This window comes from Haliaeetus leucocephalus, unplaced genomic scaffold, assembly GCF_000737465.1.
Source record: "Haliaeetus leucocephalus isolate CR32 unplaced genomic scaffold, Haliaeetus_leucocephalus-4.0 Scaffold741, whole genome shotgun sequence".
Lineage (NCBI taxonomy): Eukaryota > Metazoa > Chordata > Aves > Accipitriformes > Accipitridae > Haliaeetus > Haliaeetus leucocephalus.
Genome location: NW_010973177.1, coordinates 3,941,497 through 3,959,836, shown reverse-complemented (window position 1 = coordinate 3,959,836; position 18,340 = coordinate 3,941,497). Strand labels below are relative to the sequence as shown.

Genomic DNA, 18,340 nt, shown 5'->3' with positions numbered 1-18,340 from the left:
AAGCCGTATCCTCAGAACTCACCTCAAAAAGGACATTAGGAACAATTAAAGAGTCTACATATTATGGAGAGGAAAGGATTCGTTAGCAATGTCTTAGAAGCCAGCAAGTAGTACAGAGATAAAATAAGAACTGCCAAATGTCAAGCTGTGCTAGACCTCAGCAAACATTAAACAAAATAGCAAGAGATGTTTCAGCCATACAAGTAACGGAGACCAGAAAGGGAAAGGGAAGAGGGTATGCGTAAGGATAGCCAAGAGATTAAAACCAATCAGCTACATCCCTAAAACTAAATTAGAGTTTTCATTAAGGACAAGGACACTGAACATAGGTGCAAGGCAAGGTGTCTAATGGGAACAAGGTTATAAAAAGATACACAACCAAGGTGGAGAAAACACTCCAATGTTTCAATGTGTTCAAAGTCACTGAAAGCAGACAGCGTGCATTCCAGCACTCCAAAAGAAATGGCACATGAAATAACGCCTCTGGTAGCAAGGCTGTTAAAGCAATCTACCAGCTGAGCATGGCACTATGGAAAATTTAAAATGGATTTAGAGGAGGAGGGACACTCTAGACATTCATGCTTCCAAAACCTCAATAGCATGCAAAGTTTCAGGACAAGTTTTGAATTAAAGAACTTAAGTAGTAAATGAAAAACTGAAATCAACAAGCAGTATTGCTGACAAAAGTAATCTGTGCTCTGCCAGCCCACTATTTTCTGTCTGTAAAAACAATTAGTTGTAAAGACCTAGACAGTACAGCTGAGCTAATCCAAATTTCATTATGGATATCAATACACTGGAAATTCCTGGGCGAGATAAAGATGGTGAAGATTATTTCAAACATCATAGTGGTTAAAGAGGACAGAAGTTAGTTCGAGGATGGCATTTGGACAGACTTTGACTGATATATTTATATTCATTAATGACACAGACTCAAAACAAAAGTGTGCTAATGTCACAATCTGCTGACAAAGTTGAAGGGGATCATAATAATAATAATAAAAAATAATAATAATAATAAAAATATGGAAAAGAACCACACAGAAGAACAACTAGATGATCTTCAGGAGAACCACAGAGAAGAAAAACTACATGATCTTCAGGACCAGCAACATTATCCAGTAACAGCAGCAGGATAACATTTTACAGTGCTATTAGGGACCGAGAAGAATGTTTGCTATCAAGACTGGGAGCTCATCAGTAGGAAACCAATGCTGTGAAAGAACAGGGTGTATTAGTCCATATTAAAATGAATAAGGACTATTAATTGCTGCAGCCATGAGAATGAGCAAAGCAAAGTACTGCCATAAAAGGACCTAGAAACATCCATAAAGAACCTAGAGATACTGCTGGACACAGCAATGGTGAGACCTGATCTCCATGACCTTACCCATGGCTGACCAAAACTGTACAAGTAAGATTAAGACAAGGGAGCCCAGAGGAAAAACAAATGAGACAACTGAACCTGAATAACCTGTTCCACAGGACAAGATGATGAGGGTTTGTCTTGCTTAAGCCAACAAACAAACACTAAAGGCTGAGAGAGGATATGACCTGTCCAAATTCATCCAGGGAAAGCAGGAGAACCAGCTGCCAGAGAAGATGGAGGGGACATTTAAGCTCAAGGACAACACCAGCATAGGAAAAGCTAGCAGAAATTCACCACAAGTGCAGGTAGAGTGGAGACCGCAGTAAACACAGGAGAGCTTAAGAAACAGGAGACGGCACTGTTCTTGAACATCTACAAAGTCCTAACACACAATTCTGCATCAAGAAATAGCAAATAAATAAATCAAGGTAAGGTACAGTGCAGCACTGATTATGGCAAGTAAACTATCAGCCAACATAACCTGTAAGTTAAATAAAATACTTCTTTTTTTTCCTGACTCCTGTGATTACCAATTTGATAAAAGAGAAGCCTGAATATTTAAATAAACCATTACAGCAGTGCCCACCTTTGTACACAGGATGTTTCTTTCTCTACTGAAAGCAGTACTTTTCTTAAATGAAAACAATGCAGCTTAGCACCTGCTGCTTGAGCATCCAAGGACATAAAGGTTTCACCTTGCAGCTCTTGCAAACTCCTCCATATCTAATAATTAGGACTCCACAATGCACTAAGACTTCACCAATTTGTAAAGTAAAAACTCTCCAGCTGGAAAATGATTACCAATATTGTAAGCGATATTAAAAAGAACCAAAACGCAGTCCAAAGTCAGCCTATCAAATCTACCAGTCTGCAATCAACAAGACGAAGTTTCCCAAGTACTTAAACCCCACCATCTTTACCAAAAGGTGATGCAGACATCTCACAATTATTCATAATATTTTTTTAAAAGTTCAGGAAATACCTTGAAAAATATCACTATACCTTAAGGACCTTTTTTGCAGGTGGACCTCATTTCCTTGCTCGATATTATCATGTGGGTTATCTTTGTTGGAAGTGACCCCTACGGTGAGTTTGTGTGACTGATATGTCTCAAATATGAAGTAAATTAATGTGAAGTTGTCAGCTTTCACATAATAATTGGTTGAATAAAGGTGAAGATGGAAGAATTGGGGTTCCCACATTTGACCAAGCTTCTTAAAGAAGGCAGAATTCAAATATACAGAGCCTTGTTTGAGATCTCCATTCCACACCTAGAAGTACTTTTGTCCTTCAACGGGCGCCCGTGTCACTCCGAGTACACTGTGGGTTGATAGCTGACTTAGCCCACAGCCAGAAGGCGGCCAAGGTTCCTCTGAATTATTAGCTGCCACAGCAGTTGCAGAGGGTCTGTGATTGCAGTCTGTGATCTATGAGTGTTTTCATGACCCACCAAGCTTCATCCACTGCTTCTTCAGCACTAGCCTTATCATCACAGTCAGACACCTGAGGCAACGTGTGTGTTAACTGACTGCACTCAATTAAGGGAAAGAATAAGCTTCATCTTATTCTGCAGGTACCACCGGTCTTGGGCAGCGCAAGGAGAAAGAGGGATGGCCCTCAAGCTGTGCCTTTTGAGAACTAGACATTAAAAAGAAACACGAAGACCATTTCTGTTTTCTCATTCCGGGCTTGGTTTTTGGCTATATGAGTGTTTGTTTTCTTCACCATCAGTATCTACGCATTTAAAGTCAGAGACCTCATTAGAACATAGCCCTGTTAATAAGCGAACAACCCACTTTATTGCACAGCACATTTTTAGATCCACTGGGCTGAGGCAACATCAGAAGACGACGCACCTTTTTGCTCTTAATCAGGAACCTCAAAGCCTTTGTCTGCTGCAGGATTATATTGAGAGCCGGTTCAGCTTGGACAACACAAAGCTCCGAGCTGCCACATTGCTTGAGCGAAACCAACACCGTACTTTTAAATAATTATACACATGTGAACAGCTCCTACCTGTATTTTTATCGGCCAGGTGAAATTGCTGACATAAACGAAGAAAGTGATGTTTGGATTGTTGCGGAAATCAAATTTCTCATTGGAGAAGCTGTCCTTGTATTCTTTTATATTGGTTCTTGAAACAACTGGAATTTCCTCCCCAGCCTGCGTGCCAGCTGTTTTCAAACGTTTCAAAGTAGCAAGAAAAGATGTTTCAATGCACATTTTAAGCGGCAAACAAAAAGGACAAAGCCTTCTGAATTTTAATGTTACAAAATTAACTATTCATCTGAACACTACTATTTTAAGCAGCATTGCATTATCGAAATCACTATATGCCAAAATATTGCATTACTAAGAATCAAATTTGCACCTTCTATGTTTCCAAAATACACTATTACCATAGAAAAACATAGTTCTTTTTTATATTTTACTTCTTCCCGCCAGGCCTCACATTTAAAATCATTACAGAGCAAGTTCATAGGCTAAAAAAAAAAAAAAGTTGCCCCAATTAAATTTGCATTTGTTGAAAACTGCTAACGGAAACAAGCTACCAAGAAACTCAGATCATGCTCATTTTACCTGCAAAACTTGTGGACCAAGTAATGTTGAGGTTGAAGTTTTTAGATGCATTGATAAACATGTCCAGGTCTCTGTTTTGCTTGGGGGGGAAAAAAAATAAAAACCCATTTTTACGATAACAATTTTACTGTACTGTAAAAATTTTCCTAGCAAATCTTCACTGAAAAATAAAATAATCTTGGAATTTGTTATTTGCATGAAGCAAATACATCAAACAAAAAGCTAGTTACATTTTCTGAAAGCAGCATTCTCTTCCCCAAGGAAAGCATAATAAAGAATAAAACGAGTCATGTGCATAGAATATAACAGGAAAAATAGAGACATAATGTATTGGGTGAACAATAAGCAAAACTAGAGCTGCTCAGAAGTAGTTCAAACAACCATGAAGACTCAGCTGTGGTTCCTTATGAAATCTTACCATTAAGATTTGAAACTGCATGGCCAAGCCAAGCTCAAAAAGTTCTGGTTGCTCTGTGGAGCTCGATGTACATATCATGTTAAGAGACTACATCTGGAGACTTGCAGAACTGTAACAATTCATCACCTCCACGGTCAGGAGATGACAAACATATATCCCAAGGATGAAGTTTAAAGGGAAAATAGAAAACTTACCTCTTCGGGTGTTGCTACAAAGTTGATTGCTGTGTAATAGCGATCATCCTCTTGAGAAAGACTGAAGGTGAACTGATAGTCAATGAGAAGAGTATCTGTAAGGAATGCACGGAGAAAGTTATCCCATGTCTTGGAACAGAACAAACTTCTGCAAAGCAAGGCATGATGATCCCCCACAAAAGGGACAAAAAAACGCTTTTTGAGTCTAAAGGGGAAAGAGATTCTGCTTACTTTTTCCAAGCAACAGCCTCCAGCCTTATTCTAAATGACTGTTCATACCTATACATTGTAAAAAACATGCCAAGGCATTTACTTTTTCCATACTGCAATACCTCCATGTGCTAAGGGAATACTAGCAAAACAAAATAGACTGTATAATCCCCACTTGGGAGGAGACTCAGTTCCGCACATGCAAAGTTCCTGTACATCAGTGGACTGTACAGGGAGGATTTCTATGGAGCAGCTACTTGTTCATGGACCCAGTTGCCATCCTACTCTGGGTCACATCGTGTCCAGGCACGCCAGGACCAGTTTTTGGCCTGCCTGTATGCCCTCCTACCCTCATGTCTACCTAGGGCTGGGCTATCACCCCTCTGTTAATCGAGAGTGCCCAGCCAGTATGGGGCATACATCCACCAGTCCCAGTATCCTTTTATTGAAACGCAGCGTTACGACCTGTACGTATTCCTGAGCCCACACAGAGATATTCCAGTCAAGAATAAATATGAAGCTATACACCAGGTGTTGGTTTCCTCTTACTGCCTCCTGGAGATGCCCTGTTGGATAGACACGAGCTAGAGAACCTTCTGACATCTACCCACAACTCCTATGAAGCAGCAAGACAGAAATTTTCAGGGAAGAAAACCAAGTGAGACTGAATCTGTATAGCACGAGGTTGTTTCTGTAGGAGTTGTAAAGTTCTGTCTTTTTCTCCTTTTTGGCCACTTAACCACCCCTGTCATTGGCAGCAATGAATTAGGTCATCCTTGCAAAGAGACTGTCATGAGAAGCCATCAGTGCCCTTGTTTGGCTAAGCAAGCAGAAATCAAATTTGCTAAATACAGCATGTTGATAATTTCTGTGTTGCACAAAAATACTATTTGAGACTCGCATCTTTATGTAATTTAAGATTACATCTATCCATGCCTGCCAGTGTGCTGATTGCTAATATTTGCAAATAGAAGCTGGAGAGTTCCCATTAAGTAATCTGAATCTTGGCAAAGTATCTTCTTGAATTGCACGGGAATCCAACTGTTCATTTCAGAGGAAATGTGGCAATTTTGAAACCTGAGCCATTCTAACATGGAAAAGAATTTTAAGAAAAATAGTATTTTGCACTTACAAAAATTCTGAAAAGATGCTTTAGTTTTGACTTATTAGGTATATATTTTAGAGTGTTCTCCAGAAGACCAGATTATATTTCAGTCTTGTGAAAAAACCTTCAGAAGTTTGTTCTGAAAGGTCCAATCATCACGCAGACCTTATCAAGAAGAGTATTTTCATTCTCTTTAAACAATACTTTTGTGAAAACTGAAGTTTTTTAAAACTATTTTTTAGTCCTTCCCCTAATCCCCTGTATTTTAAACAGGTGTTGAGTCAACCACAACTAGTTTTAAATAAGGTATTTTAAACTTCAAACACATTTTTTATCTCCAAACAAAATCCCAAGAGTACTCACAGTAACACGTTCCTTTAAGTGGATTTCCCTGATATCTGTTTTCGACTTCACACCTAAAAAGAACACGTATTTTTTAATAAATGGATTTGTTTTTTTCAGCTCCGTTTATTCCCAGCCACTAAAAATCAGAAAACACCACCTGTGCTGATAACGATACGCAATTAAAAAAAAACAGATGGATGTCTGAGCTATACTGGGCTGCTGAAGAAAGTCCACGATCCCTGCAAGTCAAACTAGTACAGAGTAAAAATGAAATATAAAATTCTGGATATTAACCTTTGCATCCACTTGAAATGTATTTATTAGCTCTTCACAATGCAAGGAACTGGATTACTACAGTCAAAACCTAAAGTTTCCATTTACTTTTACGGCTATTCCAGGATGCAGTCCTATAAATGTTTACCCATGTGAGCAACACTTTAAAAATGGACCTGGCAATGAAATTATTTGGAATGAAATTATTTCCACTAACATTACACTAAAAGCATTTCTGTTATGTTACAGAGAAACCTCCAGCAAATTTGTTGCTCTGAAAATGCTCCATTAAAATGCTTGAATGTCAAAGTCTTATTTCAGATATATTTACACTCCCCCAGAACAGCAGAGTGCACAGACAGTAAAAATCTACCAATTAAAAAAAAGCAACTATTGAGGGATAAAACAAAGCGGTATGTATAGTTTGGGGGTGGGGGCACTATTTTTTCATATCCCATCCCTTCTGCATGACATTCCCAGTTAAAATATTCTTAAAAATGGAAATCTTCAGGAAATCATTTTGTTCACGTTATCCCCCAGGGGAAGCACGGCTGGCTGCACCGTCAATGAACTTAGTCAACCGTCAGCAGGAAGAGATGAGCAGAGACGTCATAAATACAATCATTAAAAAATGTAGGGGTCCCATGCCAGTATGTGCATGGCCTTTTGATTTCAAGTAACAAAGTGAAACAAACTCACAGTTGACACTCGTCTCCTTTTATTCCCTTGGTGGTGCAGAAACATTTCCCTGTATTTGTGTTGCAGACAGACGCGTGGCCATTGCACTTGCAAGCTGTTGAGCAGAGGGGGAAAAAGATGCAATGTTGAATGAAGCAAGAGAAACAGATTTGACAGCAATTAAGTCCTTTAGTTGCCAAACTGCAATACATCAACAATTAAAGTGCATATGAAAACCCATTTGGTGCTCTTTGGTTTCTTTGTGATACAGAAGGCAGCCAAAAATAGAACCGTGCATCAAAATGGAGTGAGTGCAGGCTCCGGGACTGGTGTTCTGTATGAAATCATGATCAGACTGTGCTTTTTAGCCTCAAAAATTTAACTTCCTCTCTTGTTGTTAGATAGCATTAGAATATCGCAACTGGTAAGAAAAACCCAGTATTTGGGATAGTTTGGGGCTTGCTAACACATTTCAGTCAAACTCAAAACTCCTGAGAGAAGACTTTTTGCAAGGAAAGCAAAGCTCGTGGTGCTTTTAGGGCTTTTTCTAGAAATAAACAGCCTTTGAGAAAATAATGCCATTATCAACAATGTCAGTGCATCCACAGTGTAAAACGGCTGGTGCTAAGAACATGATGGTAAGTGGTTTGGGGCACATGCCCCAATATATTTTAAAATAGCTTTAGCCTGGTCTCATGAGCTGAACGCCACTGAGTCGTGGTGAACCAAATCAGCACGGCCCTAGACTACATCAGATTTGTGGCATGCCCAAAATAGACCAGCTCATATACTGTGTGCCTGCTCGAGATGCAAACCGAGGTATGACAGTGAGGACGTACAGGAGGTTTGCTTCAAAAGAATGCTCCCAATTCAAATTAAAATGCCAACGTTGACATACTTTTAAACCTTTATGCATAACGAAGTAGAGAAGGAACATGTAAAAAAAACCCTGAAACCAAAATAACAAACAAAAACAAAACCAACACAGGCAGTTGTCTTTGATATAACGTTCACTATAACTAGAAGAATGGATATAATAAGTTTCCCCAGAAGGTAGGTGCCTTTTAGAAGTTGTTCTACCAATGAATGGGAAGGTGCGTTCATCTGGAGCTGTGCATGGGAGAGTGTACAATGTAAGAAGGGAAAAAGTACACAAAGAGAAGATCCCTCATTTGCGGTCCCTGAGCTTGCTGGAAATCGTATGCTTTAAAGGCTGGTGCCTCCTCGTTAGGAGAACATATGCCATCTCATTAAGAAGACATGTGCCACTCAATGTACCAGCAGATTCTTAGACAAGAAGTCCCCATCCAGAACATCCTTGCAAGCCTTGGACCTTATTTTATGAATCCTTTTGATGTCTTCTTTATATTGGCGTGTAATGGAAGCTATATTGTATCTGGGACACTTAATTGTGCTTCTCAGATGTGGATGAGTGGTTTCCTAGCAGCAACACGGAACAAAATATGAAGAAGCACAAAGGCCTATTGTTGGAAGTAGACTGAATGAAGATTTGACAAAATAATTGTAATCTGTGAAGCAAACACACCTCTCATTAGTGGCACTTAAAAAAAAAATTCTTAATACTATTGAGAATGTCTTGTACTTCCTTCCTTATGCTTTCCAAATGGTAAGCAAAGTGAAATTTGATCAATATTCAACATTAACATACGTGAAATTTGAAATTTCCCCTAATTTTTATGTTGTTTAGACACAGATCACAGTATCCTGAGCGCTAACATTAACACTTCCTCACCTTGCTCTTTAGCCACAAGCTTATCAAGAAGACTGAACACTCAAATATCTCTATTTAAAACAACAGTCTATTTATTTATTTATCCATTTTCCTATGAGCCTCGTAACTGGAGATCATTCACTAAAGGACTGGCATACGCACAAAGAGAAATTTTCTCATGGCTTTTCAAACAACCCTAAAGTTGGGAAATGAACTGTTGACAAAAGGTACTAGACGCCCTCGCTGGAGGCTAAAAATGAAAATTTCCCTCCCCAGTCTGATGCTAGAGCAGAAAGCCAAAATTAATGGAAATGGCTTTTTGACCGTGAAGCAGGGTAACGGTCTGACGATGAACCACCTTACGGCGAGCGTCCTTCCACCTCCTTCCCAAACCACGGGTCACAGACTCCTTCAGAAACGGTCACGGGGATCGCTGCTCCTCTTCCAGCACTTGTGACGGTCCAACATACCAACGGCAACTGCCTCAACTCGCTTGCCCGACACCATTTTTCCACGCCAAGTGCTTTAGGCGTCCTCCAAAGCCCCCGTGGCGCGGGCAGGACCACGGCACCACCAGCTCATCGCGGGCCACCAGCAAACGCTCCGCGGACGCGTTCCGAAGCGCTGCCGCAGCAGCAATCTGATTTCAGGTATAATAGGGCCTTCCGTTTTCTTGCAAATAACTTCCTTATCTACCGCTAGCATATTTTCATGTGAAACTTTAATCAGAAAATTCAAAAAATCCTGAATGCAGAGGAAGCACCTTGCAGCTATTTTTACATTTGATGTGCTGCATTTCCTGCCCTTCGCGATTAACACTTCTCTACGTTGGACACTTCCTAAAAGCAACCGCTGAGGAGTGATTTACCTACCATTTAGTTATTATCTGCCCAGCTCCGCAAACACCAATACCTATGATGATATGCAAACAACTCTTTCAGAGAAATAACTGCAGTTCGTCAAAATTTTTTCAACACAAGCGATAAAGCAGTGTTCACCTGCCCTGGTGGCACAGAACAGCAGGAAAAAGCACCTTAATCCGTCCACTCTTCTTATTCCACCCTGGCTTTTGAATCCCATCGCTACCAGTTCCAGCTCTGCAGAGCCGTACCTGTTTGAAAGGCTATTGCTATCCCAACAGTGTCGCTCAAATTCCTGATGGCTCAGCAGAATGGGAAATACCAAGCACCAACACTTTTTCCAGCGCTGAATATTTACCGTTTTGAGGATATTTATGGTCCCCATGCTGCCGGGAACATTGGGCTAACGCTGCAGAGCTGCACCTCAAAGTACAAGGACTCACACTAAGTGTGCAAACGCACGGATGCTTGTACATCAGGATAGAGTGTACCAACAACCATCTCCAGCACGGATGTCACCACAGGCTCTAAAAACAGAGCGGCACACAGCGTTGCACAGAAATGCACAAAAAGAGTGGCATCAGCACATCATTCATGGGAAAGGAAGGAGGAACCATGGCTCAGAGGAGGGAAAAAGCAGGAGTTGGCTCTGTTGCCCATCAGCCATTCCCGATCTGAAGAATTCCCCTCTGGAAACCTTTTCACCGAGCAAAGAAATTGCTAATGACCAGCAGTTGCTCTGGTTGTACCGCATCGGATGATTTCCTCTCCCTTTCCCTCTTCCGATCCACCTCGGACTTTCTGCCCACCTTCCTGCTTCCCTCATTCTTTCGCCTTCACAGTAAAGAGCGTTAAATCACAGCAAATTAAAAACCTGGGCCCAAAGCACTTGAGAGCAAAGCACTTTTGACATGAGCTACTAGTTTCATCAGATAACGAATGAATGCTGTTCCACAGTCTCCCAACACATTTTCTAATTTCTTTTTCAGGCACGTGGATGACTTCAGTCTATCATTCATTATCTCAACAACAAACTATTTTTGGACAATCCTCATGCGAAAAGAGTCCAAAGTAACTTACTCTCAATTTCCACACACATAGAAAAGCAACAAATATCAAAAGGCATGTTTGTGATCCAATGATTAAACCTGAATGCTCAGAGTAAAATTAGATATTTTCTCAAGCCAACTGTTGTGGTTTAACCCCAGCCAGCAACTAAGAACCACGGAGCCGCTCACTTACTCCCCCCCACCCAGTGGGATGGGGGAGAGAATCGGAAAAAAGTAAAACTCGTGGATTGAGCCAAGAGCAGTTGAATAGGACAGAAAGGAAAAAAATAATAATAATGAAAATAATAATAAAATTACAATAATAATGAAATAATTGGAATATACAAAACAAGTGATGCACAATGCAATTGCTCACCACTCGCCAACTGATGCCCAGTTAGTTCCCGAGCAGCGATCCGCCCAGGCCAACTCCCCCCAGTTTATATACTGGGCATGACATCCCATGGTCTGGAACACCCCTTTGGCCAGTTGGGGTCAGCTGCCCCGGCTGTGTCCCCTCCCAACTCCTTGTGCCCCTCCAGCCTTCTCGCTGGCTGGGCATCAGAAGCTGAAAAATCCTTGACTTAGTATAAACACAACTCAGCAACAACTGAAAACATCAGCATGTTATCAACCTTCATCTCATACTAAATCCAAAGCACAGCACTATACCAGCTACTAGGAGGAAAATTAACTCTATCCCAGCCAAAACCAGGACACCAACTCAGTCTCAATTTATTCATTCCTGCACTTCAAATTATCTTCACATGAAATGAGTTTACAAATATCAGCGGTATTTAATCTCGCAGATAATATTCTGAAATGTCAGAGATGCTCCTTCTCCTTTGTACCCGTGCCGTTGTGCTGTCTATCATAATTTCATATCCTGGCTACCGCAACACCCTTTTCTCTAAGCAAGGCAGCCTTGACCCTGTCTGTGATCTTGTCACCTCCTCCTCAAATCTGTCCGCTGGGAGATTCTTCCTCATAGCCTCAAACATCACCAACTTGCTCTTTCTTTAGGAAACGGGACGTTCATGCTCCAGCTACTGACTCTCATCTTCACCCAAAAGGTCGACGCTACTTCCAGTAAGCATACTAAATGAATTTCCAAGTATTTTCTACTGGATTGTCTCCACACTTGGAAGGAGCAACTCAAAGTCTTCCATGTCCCCTCATTAATTACCTTCACTTATTTCTTCTGGGATGCCTCCAAACCACCCACACTCATTCAATGGAAGTACTGAGATTACTCTGACACTATACAATGTTATTTCTGTTCTAGCTTTTCCATCGCTGTATCTAATTATATCACTCCACCTAACTAAACTCCATGAAAAGCTCCTCAGAGCAAGAAGCGCCTTCCCTGACATCTGCATATCACTTACCACAGCTGGATCCTAGTTTACAAGTGGCCTCCCCATGCTACAACCCTACAAAATTCACAGTAATTCAGAAAAATGTTGCAAGGTTCTAGTGCAAAACCTCAAATCTTACATGTTCATTTTTCATTATTACCCATATTGGTCCTTCAAGAAAGATTTTTTTCCCCAGTTTAACTGGATCTTGTACAACTGAAAAAAGTTCTTTGTGCCAAAGAGTCCCAAAGCACTTTACAAACTTAAAATGCAATTTTAACAGGGATCACCTAATCCTCAACTGAAATCCAGCCAACTCCTCAGTGAAATACAGCAAACCTTTTATGAAGCAGACAATTACAACAATAAACGCACAACACATTAACTGAACATAATAGAAGGTGGAATTTAGATAAGCAGAAATTTGTGCAAGACATTGGGATTAACACGGTTTCTTTTCAAAACAGGATCGCCAAACACTAAAATGCACACATTTTTCACTATGGTCATTTAAAGTTTACAAAAGAGGGAAAAAAACCCCATCTTTATCTTGTGCAATGAAAGTCAAAGAACTTCATCAAGCAGCTTCCATATCTTTGATTTGAAGAAACAAGGATTGTGCCTTGCTTGCAGGAAAGAAAAAGCGTATTAGCAGGATATAATTTCAGTTAAGATACCAAAGGAATGAGTAAAGAGCGAAAAACATCAAAGGCTTGAGCACAAGAAGACTTAAGGCATCACTTACGCTGACATGTTCCTCCGTTAGTAGGATCGCCGTAGTAGCCTGAGATACAAGTTTCACAGTGTTTGCCAGTTGTCAGATTTTCACACTTCTCACAGATGCTTTCATTTACACACTTACTGTGCCCATTACACTGGCAGGCTGAAGAAAACAGAAAAAGGCGAGTATTTGTGTTCAAATATAGCGCTTCACATAGAGCCTCAGAAGTCTGTGTTCCACAGAGGCTGAATGAGACCATTTCATGCACCTTCCAAAGAGGCTCTTGCAGTCTTGCTAGCGATACATGAACTCAAAAGAGAAGTGTGTACTGAAAACCTAAAACCTAAAGCAACACATGGAAAACTGAACTCCAAAACACTATGTGCGTATTGGACAGACAGGACTGGAAGCAGCCGGTGGGATGGATTTACAAGGAGGAATGGAGAAGAAAGGGTGTAGCAGCAGTCCAGGTAATTTTATTCTATAAGTTTGGCGTCAAAAATATTATTTCAGAATCACTCTGAGCATTACTAACAGTTAAATCAACCTTCAAAGAAAGAACTGCCTTTCTTTCAAACAACCCTAAAGCGAATAAACAAACAAAAGTTAAAAAACTTGGTAAAGGCTTGTAGAGGGAAAGGAAAAATTTCACTGGAGTAATGCATAGATAAGCCAACCTCTGCAGCTCACCTGCAGATAGCTGCACGACTCCTTCCATCTCCAAATGTGTTATTTCTTGTTTGTCTTCCAAGTTCTTTTCCTCCCTCCATTAACAGGAGGGAACACAGACATCACTACAGCCTTAAAAAGTCTCTCCCCTTGCACTTAATGGTTGCGACGGCTGAAACGTTTCAACAATTAAACGTTGCTCGTTTACCTGGACACTGAATAAAAGACCAGTTATAGTTGTTCTCCACAGGACACATGCTGACGTTAAGGACGGGCTCCAAGCTGTGTTTCCCTGTTGCGGATGGGGTCGGCATCTTGACCGGACCTCTGTAAGAGCCTTCGATGCACTTGCCCTTGCCGGTGTTGCTCGGATCAGTGCACCACCCGCAGCCGGGCTGCTCCAAACAGTGAGCACACGTGCAGTAGCCTGAACAGTTTTCAGCTATAAAAAAAAACAAAAAAACAAAAAACAAACAAACCCAAAACCAAACATCAAATTGTGGAATAAATCACTGTCCCAAAACACAGATGACAATGAACACAGAAACTCTTGGATGTCTTCTGTGACCTTAAGTATTTATCTCACCAAATCTGTAAATATTTCTTCTGATATTCACAGTAACACGCATACATATATTCATTCCTATCAGCATATTTATTCTAGAAGCTAAGATAACTATTAACATTAATCAGTGAGCGATGAAACAACGCAATACACACGTAAGGTTTTTCTAACCATTACACGCCACCCACTAAAACCAGAGCTTAATGATCCCAACTACAAAAGATCTCCAATTGATTTACAATGGATCAGATGATAAAATGAGCCATCTGGAAGCAAAGGCTAAAACCCAGTTTGTTTAATTGCTTTGAGTCTCTTCTTACCACACATGTTAATATCACACACTACTATTTCAAATATTTATCTGAGCCAAAAAGCACAGACTACAAGTACGGAATAGAATTTGTCTTCTTAGGATGCTCAGAGTGCCACACGCAGATCCCCTGGGCCCATCAATCAAATAAATCAGGGAAAAACCATGGCCACCCTTTAACTGTTCCCTTCTCAAGTGGGATTGTATTTCAGGGGCGACAAACTCGTTTCATATAGTAAAGTTTTCTATTACTTTCCCCATACCATCTTAAAAAATATTTTGTAGATTCTTCGAGTTCCAAGACGAGCAGACTTTCTATCTTGATGTTTAAATTGATAACATTTGCCTTTTAAAAAACCCAAAAAAGTAGTAGAAAAACATGGTTTTCCATTATTTCAACCTACTCATCTCCTGCCTGATGCCTCCTCCAAATTTTGACCTCTGGCAATAGGGGAAAGTTCACACTCTCACGTTTGACAGTTACCTGAAACTAATTTTCTCGATCTCTTATTTTGCAACAATGAGCTACCCAGCATATTTTTAGCCATAAGCTACCCAGCTTATTCTGGTCAACTTCCAAAAGTTCCTGGAGCAATTGCAGCAACAAACTGCCCAATTTCCCTCCTGGGGAACACAGGCACTCCTCTCCCTCTGCTACCCCGAGAGCCCCGGCTTTCCTGACTCCCCTGCTCACGCTCAGCTCCTAAAGAATTCAACAGAAATAAAAATAATTCCTAAAACTGTTTGACCCCTTTTTAAATTTCTGGACTATCTCTCCACAGTTTTGAAAACAGAAAGCAATATTCCCTAGCACCATAAATCTTTTGCAGTTTGCTCACATCTACCTAAAAGAGGGGGGAAAAATAAATCATTTATTTAAAGTAAGTTAGAAACTCCTACTGTGGGCTTTACGCAGACAATACTTCAGAATAAAACAGTCACGTAAACCCTAATTGGGATTTGATACAGATAATCTAACATTAAATTACATGGCCCCACATATGAATAAAAGAGATATAGGAGAGACACAAAAAGAAGTTAATGACATGAAATTATGTAAAAATTAATTTGAAGGATAGGAATTCAAATGATGAAACAAGTACTTCTCCATCGGAAACAGAAGCGGCGATTTCATCATCTCACTTGAAAGCCTTCGCTATCTGCCATGGAGTTTAATTGATGGTTCCCGTAACCGGGACCCAATTCTGCTGAACGCTTTACACGACGCAGGACTGAACCTCGCACCCTAAAAGCTCCTGGCCTCGGCTACCCGTTACCTTTGGCCGGGGGATTTTTCGGTACGACCGACGCGCGGCGTTCGACGACCCGCGCTAGCCAGCGTCCCCAGACGCTCGACTCCAGCCCGCCCGAGACGCAGAAGCAAACTACTCACGCGGACAACTGCTCATGGTGTACCACTCCATGCACTGCCCGTAGGGGAAGGAGGCCACGTAGGCGTTGGAGTCCACGCACTGCTTCATGTTGCTGCACCACATGCACTCGGAGCTGCCGCTGGTGCACTCCCCGCAGACCGTCCGCAGGGCGCAGGGCGTGCGGCACTGCTTGGCGCTGTGGTTCGCTGCGGGAGAGGGGGACAGGGTCAGCTTTCCTCCAGAAAGAAACAGGCAACGAGCCCCAGGTCGGAAGGCAGAGGATAAAAAGCCCCGTCTAATATTCAGGCTGAGAAATAGCTGGGTATCGCGGACGTGGAACGCTTCGTTTGTGGTGCGGTGCTGCTGGATGGAGCTGGAGGTATCTGCTCTCACGGTGAATAGGAGAAATGCAGCAAGTACCGCAAAATCATTTCTCTTGTTAGGTAGCCTTCATGAGCGCTAAGGCTTTTTAAGGTATTCACCTTAAAAACGCTTTAAACAGTGTTGAGTGAGATCTTTCTCTCTCTGCAGGTCTGTTGATGTGTTCCTTAGCTATTCTCCCAAACGAAGCCCTGGGAAGAAACCCCACGTTTTATGTGAGCACGCTGGGACGTGTTTTAAGTTATTTGATCAGTTCCACACATAAAATAAGTACTGAAAGCAGAACTAACTCCGGAGTTTCTGGTGTGAGCCAATGCTTTATCATCTGTTTCAAGTGGCTGTTCTCAGACCATAAAAAACAAGTTAAAGCTTAAACCGATTCAAAGTGCTGCAAGTTAAAATATACAAAATTTTGAGTTCGGGTTCCACATGCATGACTTGCATCCTGCACTTCTGCAAAGAACGATATAGTGCAGCTTATTTAGAAATTTTATGTAATCAGACAACTTTCTTAAAACTTGAAGAGGCGCTAGTTGGTATTCAGAAATAATCAGCTATAATGGAGAGTTAACAGACCAAGCCATTTTAAAAGATACACCGTTCCAACAAAGCTAGAAGACTTTTCCCAAAAGCAAATAGGTTCTTTTTCAAAGTTCTCATATCTCCAAAGTGTCTTGCCCAATTAATTTCAAACTTTGATAAAATTCTCCTCTGGCTACAAAGCAGAGGAGGGGAGAAAGAGGAGTTCAATTGCAAAGTAGCTTTTATTTTTTTATTTTTTTTTTCCAAGGGGAGATTGCTCCCTACCATAATTAACCTAAATGTCACATTCAGGTGTGCAATTTAGAGCAAAATAATTAAACTGTAATGCAATTCAAGCATTTTACAGTTAACAGCATAAATGTAGACCTGTTTTTAAAATCTCCAATTCCTGTACGAAATACCTACACAAGGCACTTTTTCAGAACTACTTTTCTTTGGTAAAGTCATGATGCAGCTAGTTTTAAATGTAAGGAATGGGATCCTCTTTACTCTCTAGGAAATATAAATACGTATTAGTCAACCTGCTCCCCATGAGACGCACGACTTCGATATTGTTACCTGGCCTTTCGCAGACACTGCCGTTGACTTCGTTGATACACGTTGCTGCCTTCAGTCCCTGCTGGAAAGGCTCGGCTAAATAGCCACAAAATCCAGCATCGCTTGGTTCATCGGGGAGCCACTGGAGCAGGGTGTTGGTGAAGGGAGACATGTCTTCCCAGCACCAATACGACACGTTGATTTTCCTCAGTCCAACCCATGGAGTCAAAGTTTTGGGCTAGAAATAAAAGAAAACGGTAGATATAATACCCAGTTTTATTACTTTAGGTATTAAAAGAAAATACACATCACCATATAATGCTCATAACAACTTTCCCAGGTTAGGTGTTGCAAAAATGTAATAAGGGAAATATTTGTTTCTCAGTGCTATCAGAATTAAATGCCACAGAGATAGAGAAATCCTTCAAGAAATGCCACTTATTATTTTTTTTTTCAAACTACATTTCTAGTTATCTAAGCCAGGAGGAGAACAAGTCAAACGTTCACACTGGCTCACTATGAAATTAACTGCAAGTTGCTCTTTACATGTTTGTGACTCCTATAAATGGCGAGACACAGGAGAAAAATTTCTGGAGCTTCACTTTGACGTGAGGAAAAAAACTAGCAGTCCCCTACACAATTTAAATGATACAATCTACCTACTCTACAGTCTGACTAGGAGACCTCTGCTGTTTACGACTGTGTTTATATGGACGGGTAGAGAGACAGAGCAGGTCAAATCTAAATTAGTATTGCTGGCAATAAAATTCTCAATATGAAGAACCCATGATACCATTATTTCTACTGGCAATTTAATTTTTGGCACACTTTTATTTTGGGGAGAAGCATTTTAACCGTATTGGTACAATATGTTATTTTACTGTTAAAATCTTTTCTCCATCAAAGCGCTTCGGTGGCACAGCTGTCCTAGGAAGGCTTTAGACCATACGTCTTCCCTTACTGCTATGTATAACCATCTCCTACTTCAAACTGATTTTATGCACTCTTAAACCTTAGAGCTGCAACTTCTAACAGCAACGGGGTTACACAGCACTATGTGCCAACACCAA

General features: G+C 40.8%; 1 protein-coding gene across 1 annotated transcript in view; it reads right to left on the bottom strand.

Annotated features, from left to right (window-relative positions):
- The window catches only part of ATRN (attractin), a 120,091-nt gene that overhangs the window by 64,763 nt on the left and 36,988 nt on the right, over positions 1-18,340 (bottom strand). Inside the window, exons 16-24 of the mRNA XM_010580827.1 lie at positions 17,292-17,508; positions 15,830-16,015; positions 13,770-14,003; positions 12,917-13,054; positions 7,194-7,287; positions 6,240-6,292; positions 4,562-4,656; positions 3,950-4,028; positions 3,386-3,543 (exon numbers count right to left, since the gene is read on the bottom strand). Coding sequence (XP_010579129.1) covers positions 3,386-3,543; positions 3,950-4,028; positions 4,562-4,656; positions 6,240-6,292; positions 7,194-7,287; positions 12,917-13,054; positions 13,770-14,003; positions 15,830-16,015; positions 17,292-17,508 — 1,254 coding nt within the window. The remainder of the gene's footprint in view (positions 1-3,385; positions 3,544-3,949; positions 4,029-4,561; positions 4,657-6,239; positions 6,293-7,193; positions 7,288-12,916; positions 13,055-13,769; positions 14,004-15,829; positions 16,016-17,291; positions 17,509-18,340) is intronic.